The 17,300-nt window shown below is 40.1% G+C and overlaps 2 protein-coding genes across 3 annotated transcripts in view; one reads left to right on the top strand and one right to left on the bottom strand.

Moving 5' to 3' along the window:
• ESR2 (estrogen receptor 2) overlaps positions 1–17,300 on the bottom strand; it is a 188,442-nt gene that overhangs the window by 58,727 nt on the left and 112,415 nt on the right. The window lies entirely within an intron of this gene.
• Positions 1–17,300, top strand: part of SYNE2 (spectrin repeat containing nuclear envelope protein 2) — a 281,501-nt gene that overhangs the window by 214,801 nt on the left and 49,400 nt on the right. For both annotated transcript variants that reach the window (XM_065871886.1, XM_065871885.1), the window contains exons 87-95: positions 2,080–2,284; positions 3,483–3,662; positions 4,335–4,463; positions 6,590–6,744; positions 6,857–7,001; positions 7,937–8,031; positions 9,508–9,742; positions 13,351–13,545; positions 15,904–16,029. In XM_065871886.1, the coding sequence (XP_065727958.1) occupies positions 2,080–2,284; positions 3,483–3,662; positions 4,335–4,463; positions 6,590–6,744; positions 6,857–7,001; positions 7,937–8,031; positions 9,508–9,742; positions 13,351–13,545; positions 15,904–16,029 (1,465 nt within the window). The remainder of the gene's footprint in view (positions 1–2,079; positions 2,285–3,482; positions 3,663–4,334; positions 4,464–6,589; positions 6,745–6,856; positions 7,002–7,936; positions 8,032–9,507; positions 9,743–13,350; positions 13,546–15,903; positions 16,030–17,300) is intronic.

The following is a 17,300-nucleotide window of genomic DNA, read 5'->3' as shown; positions in this document are numbered from 1 at the left end:
TCACCAGTGCCCATACACATTCAGTTGTTGGCACAAGAATATATCAGAAGGCATATTGAAAACGACTGAAGAAAATAGCATCAAAATGCCAACAGTAGTTATCTCTAGATCCATGAGATGTCAGGTGTTTTTTTTACTTTCTCTTTATAGACAGGTAGGTAGGTAGGTAGATGGGTAGGCAATCTCAATATAGGTATGGATAGATTTAAACACATGTTTTGTGGGGGGTTGTGAGCATATGTTTATTTATTTATAATATTTATTTATAATATTTTTTAATATTTTTAATTATAATATATTTATTTATTATATTTATTTATAATATTATATTTATTTATAATATAAAATTTATAATTATATTTTTAGTATTTATATTTATAGTATTTATAATTGGGGAAAATCTTATTTAAAAACCGGTGGTTCTGAGAAGATTTGTGAAATACAAAGAAGTAAAGCAATTATGCCATTTGTCACCTTTTTTGCCCACTTAACGGGGTTGAGGATATTGTGAAACAAGCATTCTCATGTGTTTTGGGTGAGAATGTAAATATTATAATGCTTCCAGAAAGCAGTTTGAACATATACCCGTAACCTTAAAAATATTTACATATTTATATTCTTTGACCCAATAATTCTCTAAGAAGTCTAATTTAAGACCAATATCTTGAAATACAGAAAAAAGCCTTTGAACAAAGTTGTATCTGAGCATTATTTTTGGAAGCAAAAATTGAAAATTATTCCAATATCCATAGTAAGCTGGAATTTGGTAATTAAACAAAAAAAGACCATTTATAGACCATTATGTACAGCCATTTAAACTTAGGCTTACTTATTCTTTATTAATAACATGGGGAAAAAAATTTTTTTCCCATGGGAAAAATTTTTTAAGTTAAATGGGAAAGAAAGGCAAGATATTACAGTCTATAGGATGGAATAAAAGCAAAATTTTTAAATTTCTACTTTTTTCTACTTTTCAATTTTAATAGAATGAAAAATGTATTACAGAAAATAACTTATTTTTCTTATTATTATGATTTTTAGTTTTTGTTAGCAGTTTAACAGTGCATATAAATGAGAATCCAAAAAACAAATCATACAACCAATGAATGTGCCAGCACCACAAAATTAGCTAATTTTCATGGATGCAAAAATACTTTTAATATTTGCAATTGTTCATAACTTGGTGGTATCTACTCTAAAAGCGAGGTCTCTAACTAGGTTTCATCAACAGCTCTAGTTAAGTTCGCCTGGACTCCAGAGTTGAGTTTTAGCCTCCCCATGGAGACCAGCTATGTAAATCTGGGGCCTGGGTACTCTGCTGCTGCCTTCCCTCATATATTGTGTGCTAGCATCCTTTGAGGGCTACGCAGTTTTCTCTTCTCATGTGACTAAGATCAGTTTTACCAAGTGAGTAACTTTCTGATGCAAATTGGCCTAAGTAGAAAGAGAATACACAGGAATTAACTTTTCTCTAAAGAACAAATGAAATATTATCAAGTACCAGGTAATATCTGCCATTTTTTTCTCTCAATTCACAAAGAAATTAGTCCTACAACGTACCGTATTTCCACAAAACATTAAAACATTAGCAAATTTAGAACATCATAGGAAATAAATACCCTTTGCTGAGAAGTAGGAAAATATATTGTTTTTTATTTCTACTTTTATATAAGGAACATGTTGCTTTTGTAATTAGAAAATAAATTGGACATAAACGCAATTTAAATAAGGCCTACTTAAAGACCCCCTCTATAAAATAGGAGGCCCTCCCATGTGGAGAAAGTTTCATCAAGCAAACAGTTCAGTACTTTCTTCACCTTTGCCTAAGAGACATTCATCATACAATAGGTGTTTCCTGCCAGTCACAAATTTTGCGGGTTTTGTTGAGAATTATAAAGTCAATGAAGTTTCCTAATTTGGAATTCTGTTTATATATTAATGATGGCATTAATTTTGAAAAGACATTAACACGTCTTCTTAATTTATCTGCTCTCAACTTATGGGTAGAGTGTGGGCGCTGTGCTTTTGCTGCAAAGGAAAGGATGGATGAGGTTCCTGTTGTTCATGTTGCCCTGACAGGTGGACACAGGTAAACCAAGACATTGCAGACCAGTTGCAGAGGGCCCAGAGCCCGCTACAGCTCTGGAAGGCATATAACAGTGCTCACGCTGAAGCTGCAGCAAGACTGGAGCAGCAGGAAGCAAAGTACCAACAGCTCGCAAACATCAACACATCTGGAAACAACCTGGCAGAGATCCTGCCCCCAGCCCTGCGGGACGTAAAGGTAGGCGTTAAGCCCATTGGGAAAACCAAGGCCAAGACAGCCTGACAGACAGGGCCATGACCCAGGGACTAGACAGACCACAGGGAGGGAGGAGTGGGTCAGGACAGGTGTGTGAGCAGACCATGTAGGACACAGGCAAGACAGGGACGTGTGGGGTTGGGAGAGCCAGGTGGTGGCTCAGAGGTGAGGGCTACGCAGCAGGTAGCTGGGTCAGGGTCACCTGACGCCACCTCCTTCCAAATCTCCCCTTTCACTCTAGCAGGTAAATCTCTAAAGCCAAAGCTTCATACAAAGTCTCCAATAAAAGCAGAAATATATCAGCTGAATGTGGTCATCTAAGAATAGTAGATGTTGAATCTCTTGATTTAGAAATAATCATGAATAATTATCTAAATAATCTAAATAATTATCTAATCTAAATGAGTAATCATTTAGATTCACCACCATGTTAATAAGGCTTTTCTGTGGATATAATGATTTTTAGACTATTATTTAAGAGTTGTATACTTTCCTCTGTGGTTTTATTCTATTATGTTAATGAATGCCTAGAAAGCAAATACTTTCTAGTTTTAAACTAGGTGACCAGGTACATTTTGTATCTTTTAATACTATAGGTCAAATAAAGAAGTATTAACCAATTAAATTAGAGATAAGAATCCAGCAGATATGAACCATATTTCTGATCAACTTCTATCTAATCTGTTGGCATTAAAAAAACAACAAAAACAGAAATTTCACGCAGTTGCAACATTTCTGGAGCAGCCCTAAAATCGTCTTGGTCAATGAAATTCTGTGCTCTCTGCACATGAATCTATTTATGTCACAAAGTGTCAGGCAGAGGACGGGGTTGGATTGATTCTTAAAACGCATTGAAGCAGATCCTTAAAGTGTTCACTGATTAGAAATATAAAACATAAGACTGTACCCAAGTCATCTCCAGTTTCTGTAAACTAGAAGCCCCAACTCTATTTATCCATGGTTACTTTTAGCTCTGAACTGACAAATTTCAGAACAGTACCAGTGATATCATATAAAGAAGGCTTAGCTTTTTTATCTCTTTAAAATAAACAGTAACAAAAAGCCACACCCACTGTTTCAGGGCAGAAATTCTCCTAGATGTTGATGGAGTGGCATGAGTTGGGGATTTCTGTTGGGAAAGGAGGAGGAAATGTTTTGCGATCACTTTTTTCTTCTCCAGGAGCTGCAGCATGATGTGCAGAAGACAAAAGAAGCCTTTCTCCAAGATTCCACTCTCCTGGATCGACTGCCACAGCCTGCAGAGCCCAACACCCACGTGCTCCTCTCTGGTCAAATGCACTCCCTCCAGAGGGCTTCCTACTTGGAAAAGATGCTGCTTATGAAAACAAATGAATTTAAGGTTCCTCTTAGTTTTCTATTCAACTTGAAGTCTTGGACATTTGCACACTCCCTTCAATTCCTTATATCTTGCGAAGTGATAGTTATTAGTGCTTTGTGGGCTGCATCTTAGGGAAACCACAGAATAAAGATGCCCTAAACGTATCTACCATTTGACATGATTCTTCAGTCATGTGATTCTTCAATCACATGGGCAATGGGCAGATCTTAAGCATACATTTCTTCCTTATTGAACATGTTAAGGTGATATATTTCATGCACTGTTCAGATCTCATAGTTATTTGAATTTCCAAGTTGGGTAATTGAGTCATAGAGTAGCTGCTTAAAGCACGACCATTTGTTATGTATTTTATTCACTTTTTGAAAAGCCTTTAGTGCATGAATTATCAAAAGCTGAATAGAAGGCCATGGGGCTCCAATATCACACAGCGGGGAAAAAATATTTAGCTAGCAGGATTCCTCTAGGTGCCCCTGTCAAGCAACTGATCTTTTCATCCCTGTGAAGGCTTCCTACTTTGCCAAAGGCACAAAGTGAGTATCAGGAGTGTTCTGGATTCAAGATAATGAACTGCTTAGGGCTGAAAACAGCTTGGACTTTTATCACAAGGCTGCGCTTGATTCTGTTATAGATGCACATGAAAATTGTTTCTAATGAAAACTTCTCTTGTTCTAGTTTGTTCTATCACAGTTCAAGGATTTTGGGGACCAGTTGGACTCTTTAAAAGGTCTCATTACGCATGAAGAAGAGAATTTGGATAAGCTCTACCAGCAAGAAAAAGAAGGAAATCCTGACTTATTCCTGGTATTGCCAATATTTGTCATTCCTAAGGGCTCAGGTTCACCATAGAACAAAAAATAAGTGAATTACTGTCATCTATGTGCATCTTAACCCTTGAGCACAGTCATTGATGTGCCATTCATTCTTGACCTGTTTTCCCTAAGATCTAGAAAAGTATGACAACATAGGGATCTTTTTTTTACACTTTTTTTTTTTTAATATTTATTTATTTATTTAATATTATTTATTTATTTATTTATTTATTTTATTCATTTGGCTGTAGCAGGTCTTAGTTGTGGCACACAGGATTTTTAGTTGCAGCATGCGGGCTCTTAGTTGTGGCATGCGGGGTTTAGTTCCCTGACCAGTAATCGAACCCAGGGCCCCTGCATTGGGAGCACGGAGTCTTAACCACTGGACCACCAGGGAAGTCCCATACACTTTAAATATATACAATTTATTTGTCGATTATTTCTCTTTTTCAATTTTTAAATTTTTATACATTTTAAATGTTACTTTCCATTTACAGTTATTACAAAATATTGGCTATATTCCCCATGTCGTACAATACATCCTTGAGCCTATCTTATACCCAATAGTTTGTACCTCCTACTCCCCCACTCCTGTATTGCCCCCCCCGACTGGTAGCAACTAGTTTTTTCTCTGTATCTGTGAGTCTACTTCTTTTTCATTATATTCACTAGTTTGTTGTATTTTTTAGATTCCACGTATAAGTGATATCATATAGTATTTGTCTTTCTCTGTCTGACTTATTTCACTTAGCATGATGCCCTCCAGATCCATATTGCTGCAAATGGCAAAACTTTGTTCTTTTTTATGGCTGAGTAATATTCCATTGTATATATGTACCACATCTTCTTTATCCATTCATCTGTCGATGGACAATTATGTTGCTTCCATATCTTGACAGTTGTAAATAATGCTGCTACGAGCATTGGGTTTCATATATCTTTTCAAATTAGTGTTTTTGGTCGTTTTTGAATATATACCCAGGAGTGGAATTGCTGGGTCATGAGATCTATTTTAGTAATATGCCTCAGTAATTTTAGTAGACTTTTAAATCTTGAAGTCTTTACTAGTTAGCTTCAATGAACTAAAATAATCTAGCAGTTGGCTATTGAGATGAATTGAATTTTTCTGGTTAGTTGAAGATCAAAAAGTAAAATGCCCTATTAAATTAATGGTATATTTTTTTCCTTCTTTATTACCTTAGTAAGTTTAGTATAGTTAACATAGATGAATGGAAGAATGAAAGAATTCTGGATCTTGCACACTCCTGAGGACCAATATTCATAACCTAGATTAAGAGTCAGCAAACTATGGCACATGGTCTAAATGCAGCCCCTCACCTGGTTTTGTAAATAAAGTGTTACTGGCACAGCCATGCCCTTCCACCATTTACGTGCTGTCTATGGGAGTTTTCATGCTACAAGGGCAGAGCTGAATATTTGCAACAGAGATCATATGGGTCATAAAAGGCTAAAATATTTATGATCTCGCCCTTGACAGTAAAAGTTTGTTGACCCTGACCTAGACTATTGTGGCAGAGTTCTGTAGTGAGAACATGGATATTGTGAAGGATGTTTGCTTAATATATTGTTGTCCTAGAGGCTGTCCCTGGAATATTGTCTTAAAGATAAAATTTTGGTGAGTTTGCTTTCCTATGATTTCACCATGATATTGATGTGTAACTACCATGCTTTGCTAGGATTATTTTAAGGATTGAATTTTCATTTACTTTGTAAATAAACTGCATGTTCTGTTGAAGGTCAAGTTGTTGGCAGACTAAATGGGACTTGAAGGTCCGGAATGGGTCCTTTAAAAAAGAAAGCTCATTTCCATCTTCTTCAAAGACAAAAATCTGAGATCACTTTCTATTTCCTGGGCTGTTTCAGTTCTGGCCATGTGTGCAGCTTGTTCTAGAAAAGACACAGGATTGAGAGATCTGGGTTCAGGTCCGATTCTGACACTAACTAGCTATTTGACTGTGGGCAAGTCGTTTACCTATTTAGGCCCCAGTTTTCCCTCTTGTTTGAGATAAGGAAGGTCTGTAGGATTTCTGAAGCCTTTTCATAATCCAGATATCTTATTGGCATCCAAAAACCTGGAATTTAATTTCTTTTTCACAGAATCACGTGCTGGCACTGACAGCCCAGTCACCTGATATTGAGCATTTGAATGAAGTAAGCCTCAAGCTCCCGCTTAGTGACGTAGCTGTCAAGACATTACAAAATGTGAACCGGCAATGGATTCGGGCCACGGCGACAGCACTGGAACGCTGCAGGTCAGAACAGCCCAGCTCTCCCATTCTGTTTCAATTAAGGCAAAATTAACAGTTGAGCCCAGTAATGTCATTGTTATATGGCTCTGTTTTGTTTGTTTTTAAACCTTCTTAGTGAACTTCAGGGGATTGGATTGAATCAAAAGTTTCTTTATTGCTGTGAAAAGTGGGTCCAGCTTTTGGAGAAGATAGAAGAGATGCTCAAGGTGAACATTGCTGACAGCCTCCCTTCTCTCCTGGAACAGCAGAAAACGTATGAGGTAAATAAACCTGTGCTCTCTGCCACCTTGGACCCCTCACCCTGGGGCAGGACTCAGGGGAAGAGAGATTAAATAAAGTAAAATACAGAGAGTACCTATCAATCCTCAACCTCTAAACACAGAATATATGTCTTTGAGCAAATTCAGTTGTTGGTTGATCATTTGTAAAATTCTCACATATTTCATAAATTTCAAAATTTTGTTTTGCTGCTCTATTTTATTAATGACAGAACTCCTAGATTTTCTACAGTAGGTGGAAGCTTCTAGCACAACGTTGCTTTTGCATAATGCGAACACGGTACCGCTTTACCAAGAGCATGTTAAAATACTTCAAGTCATCTTTGCATTTTCACTGAGTAGTTTTGTAAAGTATTGAAGCACCCGGTATAATTATAATTGTAGCATTAATAATTTCACAGAGGAGTTTCCCCATGCTGATGCTGACGTATATTTGAGAGTACTCCCGGTGGTTATAGGCAGACCCTGCATTTCCAAAATGTGCATGATTAGTGCATTGTAACTTTTTAGTGTAACTGATTTAAGTCTGCTTTGTTACATTAAGATCATCCACTGAAAATGAAATCTGTCCGGGCAAAGCTGGGTGACTTTGATAAGTTACTGAACATCTTAGTTTCCTCCTCTTCAAATGAGTCTGATAGTATTTACTTAAGTCGTAAGGTTGAGGAATAAGTGAGACAATGCATGTTTTACTCAGTGCCTAACAAGTAGAAAAAGCCCAATAATGGGCCTTAGGTGTAGTTATTATTAGACCTATTTGCTTCTAATTATATTCATAGGTACTGTTGTGATGATTAAGCGTTTTTTGCAGTTAGCCTCAAATCTTTTGAAAATTAATCACCTCACATATCCTCTGTGAGCTTAGATTTTATTAGGAAATTGACAAAAACAATTCCCATATTTGAATTCATATACAGATGTTAGAAGCTGAAGTTTCTATAAACCAGACAATTGCTGACTCTTATGTCACCCAGTGCTTACAACTCCTGGACACAGCAGAAATAGAGAAGAGGTAAGCTCTTTGGGACTCGTAATGGTTGTGGGCATGTGGAAGGCAATGCAGCCTGGTGGGCCTTCCACCGTGTGAATCTTGACTACATCAGTGCCTGCGACCATGTCATTGGTAGACCACCATGGGGCCAGTCTTCTGACTTTATATTAGGATGGAGTCTTGCTTCATGGCCATAAAAACATCAGGGGCCCTTTTCCCTATGGTAGATGGGTGGGCTTAGCAGACCAGATGCTTTGCAAGCACCCATCCACCTAGTACCATTATCTAAGTTTTTACCCCAAAGGATTTTTCTAAACTGTGTTTTCCTCTCTGCCTTCAGCCTCATGATGTTTTGCTATTTAAAAAATAAATTTCAAAGTGCTGCTGTTCCCAGTAGGTAGCTATGTCACAGTTGTGAAAGAAGAGACTTCTTTCTATGCTGTGTACATGAGGTTGGGGTCTCCGGGGAGTTCCAGTCAGGCTGAGCGGGGCCCCTTAGGCAGCCTGGTGACAGTAACTGTACCTGCTTGCATAGCTGCTGAAATTGCCGACAGAGCCCCAGGGGGCTTGGCCTTAAATGACCTCTCCAAATGTCTCCATAGGCATTATTTTCCTCCCCATCATCACCCATATGCCTCTGAATCCTCTTTCAACATAACTAAGAAATATAAAACCCATTTTTCCTAGCTCTGAAGTAATAAAATCCAAGCCAATTTCAGGATGATTAACTAGTTTTGATCTGATCAGTACAGCAAAGCATGACTTTTCCCGTAATAAATAAAAGGCCTTATTTATCATGTGAAGGACATTGTCTATCTGGGAAATAAATAGTTGAGTAGTTGCAGAAAACATGTTCTTTATTGCTGAAATTATGTAGCATACAGCCCTCAAGTAATCGATAACATTGCAAGGGACCTATCTGTTCATCTGTTTCCCATTGATCCCATGTTTAGTTTTCCATAAAGCACTTGGCATAATCTGTGCTAAAACAGCTTAAGGGGCTTCCCTGGTGGTGCAGTGGTTGAGAGTCCGCCTGCCGATGCAGGGGACACGGGTTCGTGCCCCGGTCCGGAAAGATCCCACATGCCGGGGAGCGGCTAGGCCCGTGAGCCATGGCCACTGAGCCTGCGCGTCCGGAGCCTGTGCTCCGCAATGGGAGAGGCCACAACAGTGAGAGGCCCGCATACCACAAAAAACAAAACAAAACAAAACAAACAGCTTAAGTTTGTTTAAGGCAGTGGTTGTCATGCATGCCAGGAAAATACTAGGCCATGTGCAAGTATCTTGTGATAAACACCTTTCACCAACCCACACACTGCCCCTGCCCCAGCCCCAAGTTCCCCATCATGTTTACACTGAATGGTGCTCAGATTTAAAGAAGTTTTTTTCCATGTAAATTGTGCACATAAATAGCAAATCTAAGTTCCTATTACATGTTGATAGTTAGTTTTTCTACATGTTGATGTCAGAATTCTCTAACCATCTATTTTTCCCAAGACCGGAATTTGTTTGGAAGTTCACGAGGCTGAAGGAGAGGTGGCAGAGTGCTGCCCAGGGCGTTCGGCAGCGGAAGAGTGACATCGATGAGCTGGTGAGGCAGTGGCAGTACTTCACCACCTCCGAGGGGGACTTGCTCCACCTGCTCGCCTACACCAGCCACCTGCTGTCTGCAGTGAAGAGCCAAGACTGCTACAGCCTCCACCAAACAAGAAGTCTGATTCATGAGCTGAAGGTAGGACACGCGCAGCAGCAGTGTGGGAACTGCAGGGTGCTCTTGATTTGGAAGATGTTTGTTCGCCTCAGGTTTTGTGTTTTCTGTGACGTTCAAGTGTGCTTTCTGCGATGGGGAGGCCAGCTGCTCATGGGGACCCTACTCAGCCTTATCATTAGCCTCGTGGGGTCAGAAACCCAATCTTATCCATTCAACCAGAAATAGTGAAGCTGTCTTATGCTGTGGGAGTAGAGACGGACTGGAGATGGGTAGGTAGAGTGGGGAAGTTTGGGGTGACAGACATTTAAAGCACTGACTAATGTATGAATGACTACCACAAAGTAGTAATTTACAGTGGGATTCCTGCTTCCTCTTGAAGGGTGAATTCATTTAGGCAACAACATTTCCAATCAGAAAGTTGCTTGATGAGCACAGGACTAGAATAATTAGTTGGCAGTTCCCAGGGCATGTTGCACTGAGCTATCGAACCACACTTCACTGTAGAGGGGCAGCTAAACAAAACAGCACCCTTCTGAAATCCTTTGCTTGCCTCATTCACTTATCTAGGCTTCAGATATTAACTGAGCATCTGGTCTTTGCTGGTCAATGTTCTAAGTGCTGGGTATATGGTGTGGACCAAGAGAAGACCTCTGCTCCCATGGGGGCAATCAGACAAATCAGTAAACCAACAAGAAAATACTAATTTGTCTGATTGGTGGGGGAGATCAGACAAATCAAAAACTAAAGGAAATATCAGATTGCAACATGGCATATGTAGGTCATTAAAACGGGGCCGGTGATGGAGAGGCTGGGTGACTGCTTTAGACTGGGTCATCTCTGGGGAGGCACCATTTAAACTGGAACCTGAATGACAAGAAGAAGCCAGCCGTGCAAAGATCTGGGGGGAGAGCCTTCAGACAGAGGGAAGAGTTTTCCCGAGTCCCCAAGATGGGAACAAGTTTAGCAAAGCAGAGGAAGAAAGAAGGCTCGTGTGACGAGTGTAGCCAGTGAGACAGCAGTGATGGAAAATGGACTCGGAAGGCAGTCAGGGAGGAGCATTTTGGAGGGAGGTGAGGTAGCTGGGTGTCAGTCTGGATAATAGGAAGCCGTTTAAGTTGGAAGAGGAAGCAGCTCGATACAATTTGTATTTTTTAAATGTCCTCTGGCTGCTCTGAGGAAGATGGTTTGGGGGTCCGTGAGAAGAAGCAGGAATGCCAGTGTACTACTTCTTTATTGCCACATCACAACAAACATTTCTTATTCTCTCTCACAGTTCTGGAGGTTGTCAGGGCTGTTAGGTGGCTCTTGCAAGGGGCCCTCAGGCAGTTCCAATCAGATGACGGCTGAGGCTGGACTCACCTGAAGGCTTCCTCACTTTCGTGTCTAGTACTTGAGCTGGAAAGGCTCAGACAGCCAGGAACTGGAGCACCTGGGGCTCCTTGGGCTTTGTTCCCTGTGGGCTCTCCACTTGGAGGCTTTCGGTAGCCAGACTCCTTACGTGGCAGCTCATGGCTTCAAAGGTGCATGTCCCAAGAAAGATAGATCCAGAGAGAAGCTGTATTGCCTTTTTAGACCTAGCCTCAGACGTCAGCCACTTCCACCATCCTCTATTAATCAAAGCCATCACGCATGCCCACATGGGTTCAAGAGGAGGGGGGAGAGGGAAGGTTCTAGAAGAGCATGTGGGGCTGGTAATATTGTGGCCATTTTGTGAAAAATACCGTCTGCCATAGCTCGTTAGGCTATTTCTTTTTTTTTTTTTTTTTTTTTCGGTACGTGGGCACTGTTGTGGCCTCTCCCGTCGCGGAGCACAGGCTCCGGACGCGCAGGCTCAGCAGCCATGGCTCACGGGCCCAGCCGCTCCACGGCATGTGGGCTCTTCCCGGACTGGGGCACGAACCCGTGTCCCCTGCATCGGCAGGTGGACTCCCAACCACTGCGCCACCAGGGAAGCCCTCGTTAGGCTACTTCAATGGTCTTGGGTAGTTTTTAGGATGGATAAGACAAGGGTAATCACAGTGAAGATAAAAAGACTATATTTGTAGGTGGGGTTTACAAGACTTGCTTATGGTTTGGATGTGGCAGGTAAATAAAAATCTAAATCCAGATGACTCTAGGTTTGGGGTTGAGCATCTTGGTGAATAATGTGCTGTTGACCAAGTCAGGGGAGACTGGATGAGAACCAGGTCTTTTGATGACTTCAGTTTGAAATGGCTAACAGACATCTATCACAGTGGCTGTGTTGAGCAGTACTGCATATTAGAAGGACAAGTGTGGAGGGGCAGTGTGTTCCTTGAATTGCAGTTTTTCTTGTGTGTGTTTCTCCTTTGCATTTGGGTTATCCTGAGTATTCTCAGAAATATCTTGATAAATCAATGCTCTGTTGATTCTTTTTTAACATCAGCTTCCATTTTGGAAAATGCCCACATTATGTCTCCCTTGAGAAATTTGAAAATACAGGAAATCATATATACAACAGAAATAAAAGCTATTTAATTTTTTCTCCTGAAACCAAATGCTTTTGGAAATATAAAGTTTTTACTTCATTTTTGTATTATAAATACCTAGTTTCAGTCCCTTTTAAAGAAAAGCCTATGTGATATCCAAATGGAATTTTTTAAAGCTATTGCTTTAGTATAAACACTGATGTGTATATTTATGTGCTTAAGTGTCTATTTTTGTATTTTTATCTTTTTTATTCTCTCCTTTTAAATTTGTTTAGCATAATGTGCACATTCCAACCTTGTGGGTTAGGAGCAGCCTGACTCTTTATACCATAATGGTAATGGGTATTTGCTCTTAATATCGGATCTAATACTCCAGTCATTTTCTTAATACTCTTGGATTCATTTATCTTGTAGGCTTTTATTCTGTGAAGTGTATTTTTTTTTTTTTTTTTTTTGCGGTACGCGGGCCTCTCACTGTTGTGGCCTCTCCCGTTGTGGAGAACAGGCTCCGGACGCGCAGGCTCAGCGGCCATGGCTCACGGGCCCAGCCGCTCAGCGGTATGTGGGATCTTCCCAGACCGGGGCATGAACCCGTGTCCCCTGCATCGGCAGGCGGACTTTCAACCACTGTGCCACCAGGGAAGCCCAAAGTGTATTTTTAATTTCTCTATACTTCTAATCATTATAGTAAAATCTTATCTCTTACCAACCCTTGGAAATTATTTTAAGAACACATCATTTGGGGCTTCCCTGGTGGCGCAGTGGTTGAGAGTCCGCCTGCCGATGCAGGGGACACGGGTTCGTGCCCTGGTCCGGGAAGATCCCACATGCCACGGAGCAGCTGGGCCTGTGAGCCATGGCCACTGAGCCTGCGCGTCCGGAGCCTGTGCTCTACGACGGGAGAGGCCACAACAGTGAGAGGCCCACGTACCGAAAAAAAAAAAGAAAAAAGAACACATCATTTGGTGGTATGCTGTCTACTCAATAAAAATATTAGCCTTTGATGTGAATGAGTGTGTATGTATGTGTGTGTGTGTTCTAGCCAGATTTGTCTAATTTATATCTAGTTTAACATTTAAGAAGCTCTGAAGGAAATACACACAAATGCATGCAGAGAGTCACATTTTGATCACATCAGAGGCTTAAGCAAATTACTTTTTTTTTTTTTTTTTTTTTTTTAAGAATAAAGAAATTCATTTCCAGAGGTGGCAGACAACCTATGCACTAACCTTGGAAGCTGGGGGCAAGTTACTGAGCACAACTCACCTGGAAACTAAAGAGTCAATTGAGAAGAGAATCAGTCAACTTCAGGACAACTGGAAGGACACAAAACTCCAACTAGGAGAGATGATTAAACAGTTCCAGAGCACTGCAGAGGTAAACTCACCATTTACTTTTCTGTTCATGATATTCAAATGCAGTACATAGAATTTTTGTTTGCTGTATGAAGATGGGAATGATTTTAGGAAATCACAATATTATGGGCTTTCCAAGGGACATTGAGTCCTACTAATCCACAAAATCATGGTAGTTTCTTAATGTAAAATAATAATATAACACTGGAAAAGCTCAATGTTAATATCTAAATACTTGAGGTACTATTTTATATTTACCTTTATGAAACAGGAAACTAATTCATGTTCAATGGAAGTTCAATACCCAAAGCTATCATTCCACATATGGTCTGCCTTTGGGTATGGTATATGAAAATAAACACAGTGATACTTCATCTTTCTGCTGTCTTCAAAGAATACACTTTTCCATATAACTGAATTTCCCAATAATTTATGATTATACCTTTAAGAACCAAAATGCTTTCTTTTGAGTGATTATTAGGAAAATCATTAATATTTTATTATGCTAAAATATCCCAAGTTGTTCTTAAGGACTCTGAGCTGCTTTGAACCTAGCCCCTGCACTGCTATGCTTTTTGAGTTCTTATGTGGTTTTTATTGTTTGTCTTTCTTTCTATTTAATTTAAGCTATTTTTACTTTTTTTTTCTTTTTTTTTTTTTGCGTTACACGGGCCTTTCACTGTGGTGGCCTCTCTCATTGCGGAGCACAGGCTCCAGACGCGCAGGCTCAGCGGCCATGGCTCACGGGCCCAGCCGCTCCGCAGCATGTGGGATCTTCCCGGACCGGGGCACGAACCCGTGTCCCCTGCATCGGCAGGTGGACTCTCAACCACTGCGCCACCAGGGAAGCCCTATTTTTACTTTTTATTTCTCTGAGTATACTTACTCCTTGTAGCCCACTCTCTAATCTGTTGTGTGGGTACCAAAACAAGATAACCAAGCTTGTCAGAGATGTTTTTCTGAATACAGAATAAATATGTGCTGAGTTAGGGCCTGAACATCTCTCCTGTGAATAAAGTATCTGAATTTTATTTGGCGTATACACTGTGAAATTCATTAACTTGCAAACATTTGTTGAGCACCTGCCGTGTTTGCAAAGCAAGGTGGTAAATGCAAATAAAGGTTTGGTGGAAGAGATAAGGACTCATAGTTTTGTTTTGTTTCTCCCTTCACTTTCTCCTTGGTTACGTTCCAGAGAGTTTATGTTGTGAGATAAGTGGCCTCTCCTTAAGTGAGGTGTTAGCGTACAATTGGACCAACCCAAGAATATTTGTGTCAGTAGTACTGAGGAATAGAGTAGTGTTTGAGTCTGTGTTTGTCTATTTTTAGTAACTTCAGGAGGAGGAATTTTAGTAATATCAGGAATAGAAATTTATCCTAATGGATTAAACCCTCTGTACTTGAAAATAACAGGCAACTATTTGCTCAGTAATATAAGGTTTAAGGAAAAGAGCTGATATGAAAGAAAGGCATCCACAGGGAAACTGTAGCCTTAGGTCAACTCTTGATTAAGCTACTTCTAACTGCTTGTCCTTGGACCAGTCGGTTTTCTCTGAGCCTCAGTTTTCCTCTTTTAAATGTGATAGTAACACTTGCGTCTGTCTCCTAAGCTTATTATGATTACAGTGAGATAATGAAGTTGATAAGCTTTGTAAACTATAAATTACTTCAAGCAGGAGGCGGCAGTCAGAGCAGTGGTAAGAAATGGAGAGTGAAACTTGGCTGTGAAAGGGTCGCTAAAGCCAAGCTATTTCTAGAAGGGGGAAGGGAGAGAGCAGAGGGATGACATTAAAAAAGAAGACAAGGGCTTCCTTGGTGGCGCAGTGGTTGAGAGTCCGCCTGCCGATGCAGGGGACACGGGTTCGTGCCCCGGTCTGGGAGGATCCCACATGCCGCGGAGCGGCTGGTCCCGTGAGCCATGGCTGCTGAGCCTGCACGTCCGGAGCCTGTGCTCCGCAACGGGAGAGGCCACAACAGTGAGAGGCCTTTGCTTTTCAGTGCTATTAGAGCATATACCCAAGACTGGAAATGCTAAAAATTAATCCTTCTAGTAGCCTTTTAAATGTGAACTTTTCCAAAACTAAAATAGAAATAAGTTAGCTAGGTCAGAGATGCGGGGAAGAAGAAATATTTCGAAGCCAAAGGCAATGCAGTGGTTGAGATGAGCCACACGTAAAGCTGCAGAGAGGTGTCGAACCATCCTGCTGTCTCATATGCTCTTTTAGACCACAGTCTGCTCAAGACAAGGAACTGGGTTTCTGCGTGATTTACAAAAACACATTTAATAGAACAATTACATGGATTAAATTAATTATCCTATTCCTACAGTTCATTCTTAAACAACCAAGTACTTACCAATTTTAATACTGTTTTCAAATAGACCTGGGACCAGTGTGAGAAGAAAATCAAGGAGTTGAGAAACAGGCTACAAGTTTTAAAGGCACAGAGTAAAGATCCTCTTCCAGAACTTCATGAGGAGCTCCATCAAGAAAAAGAGCTGATTAAGGTATTGAAATCTGAAGTAGTGTTCAAGATAATCACTCAGCTGTTTTCTGCGACATTGAAGTGTGTGTTTGCCTTTCGATGTCTGTGTGAAACTAAATCTTCGTGTCCAGTTGGAAAATATTTTGCCTGTCTTCTCTCTAATACACCTTCCTGGTCACTAAAGCAATTAGAATCAATGCTTTTTGAGATCCATGTGTGAAGATGAGGAAGATTTTGCAGAACTTCTTCTTAGAATTTTGGGGGTTTTCTCCTTCAGGTCCTCTTTCTGTTTCTCCTCGGTAATTTAAGATGTGGCCTCTGAGATTACACTGATAGTTGTTCCCTTACCAAATGGCCTTGTCTTTGAAATGAGAGTAAAGTATGACTGAAGAATTCATTTTTTAGAAGACAATAGGTTGGGGGATTTGCTCAAATATAACAGTTTTTGTAATACCTTCCAAACTATATTCTGCCTAATGGATACCACACTAGCAAAAATTCCTGGGTATGTTAGGACTTTGCAGAAGACAAGGCAAACTTACTGATAGGAATGTGGACCAGTTAAATTCTGAGGTCAGGAACTCCCTACATCTCTTCCCTTTCTGCAGGTTTGATGTTGGAAAGACATCAATAGCCTAATGGAATATGGTTTAAAAAAAATTTTTTTTTCTTCCTTCAGTGACTTCAGGGGTCAAATTGAAAAAAATTAGGAAGAATTGAGTAGTCTCATACTTCAAGCTGTGCTGGAAATTAGTGTCCTCCCTCCTGAACCTTTTTTCTTCATTGTAAAAATTTCTACTGTGCAAAAAAATTCTAACAGCAAGTAATATGACAACTACCATGAAACCATCAGCCAGCAGAAAAATAAATCATTACAAATACAGTTCAAATGCCCTGTATGATCTCTAATGTACTTCCCCTCCCCAGAAGTATCCACATCCCTGAATCTGGTGTCCTATCATTCTTATGCATTGCTTTATCATTTTACTACATGTGTATGTAGATCTCAGTGGAATGTAGAAGTACTACTTTTGTTTTTAAACTTTCTATAAGCAGCACCATTACTCTATACGTAAGTCATAAAGATATACTCCTACGTTTCCTTCTGAAATTTTTTAAATTTTGCTTTTTACGTTTACACCTTTATTCAGTGAAGAACTGATTTTTGCCTATGTTTTGAAGAGCCGATTTTTGTTTTATTCACACGGATGACCATTATCCAGGTGCCTGTTTACTGATTAGTCCAGGGTCCAATATCAGGTTTCCGATTATGCATGGTTTGATTCTTGGTTC

This window comes from Phocoena phocoena, chromosome 2, assembly GCF_963924675.1.
Source record: "Phocoena phocoena chromosome 2, mPhoPho1.1, whole genome shotgun sequence".
Lineage (NCBI taxonomy): Eukaryota > Metazoa > Chordata > Mammalia > Artiodactyla > Phocoenidae > Phocoena > Phocoena phocoena.
Note: the sequence above shows the minus strand (reverse complement) of the source record. Positions and strands in the feature narration are given on the sequence as shown.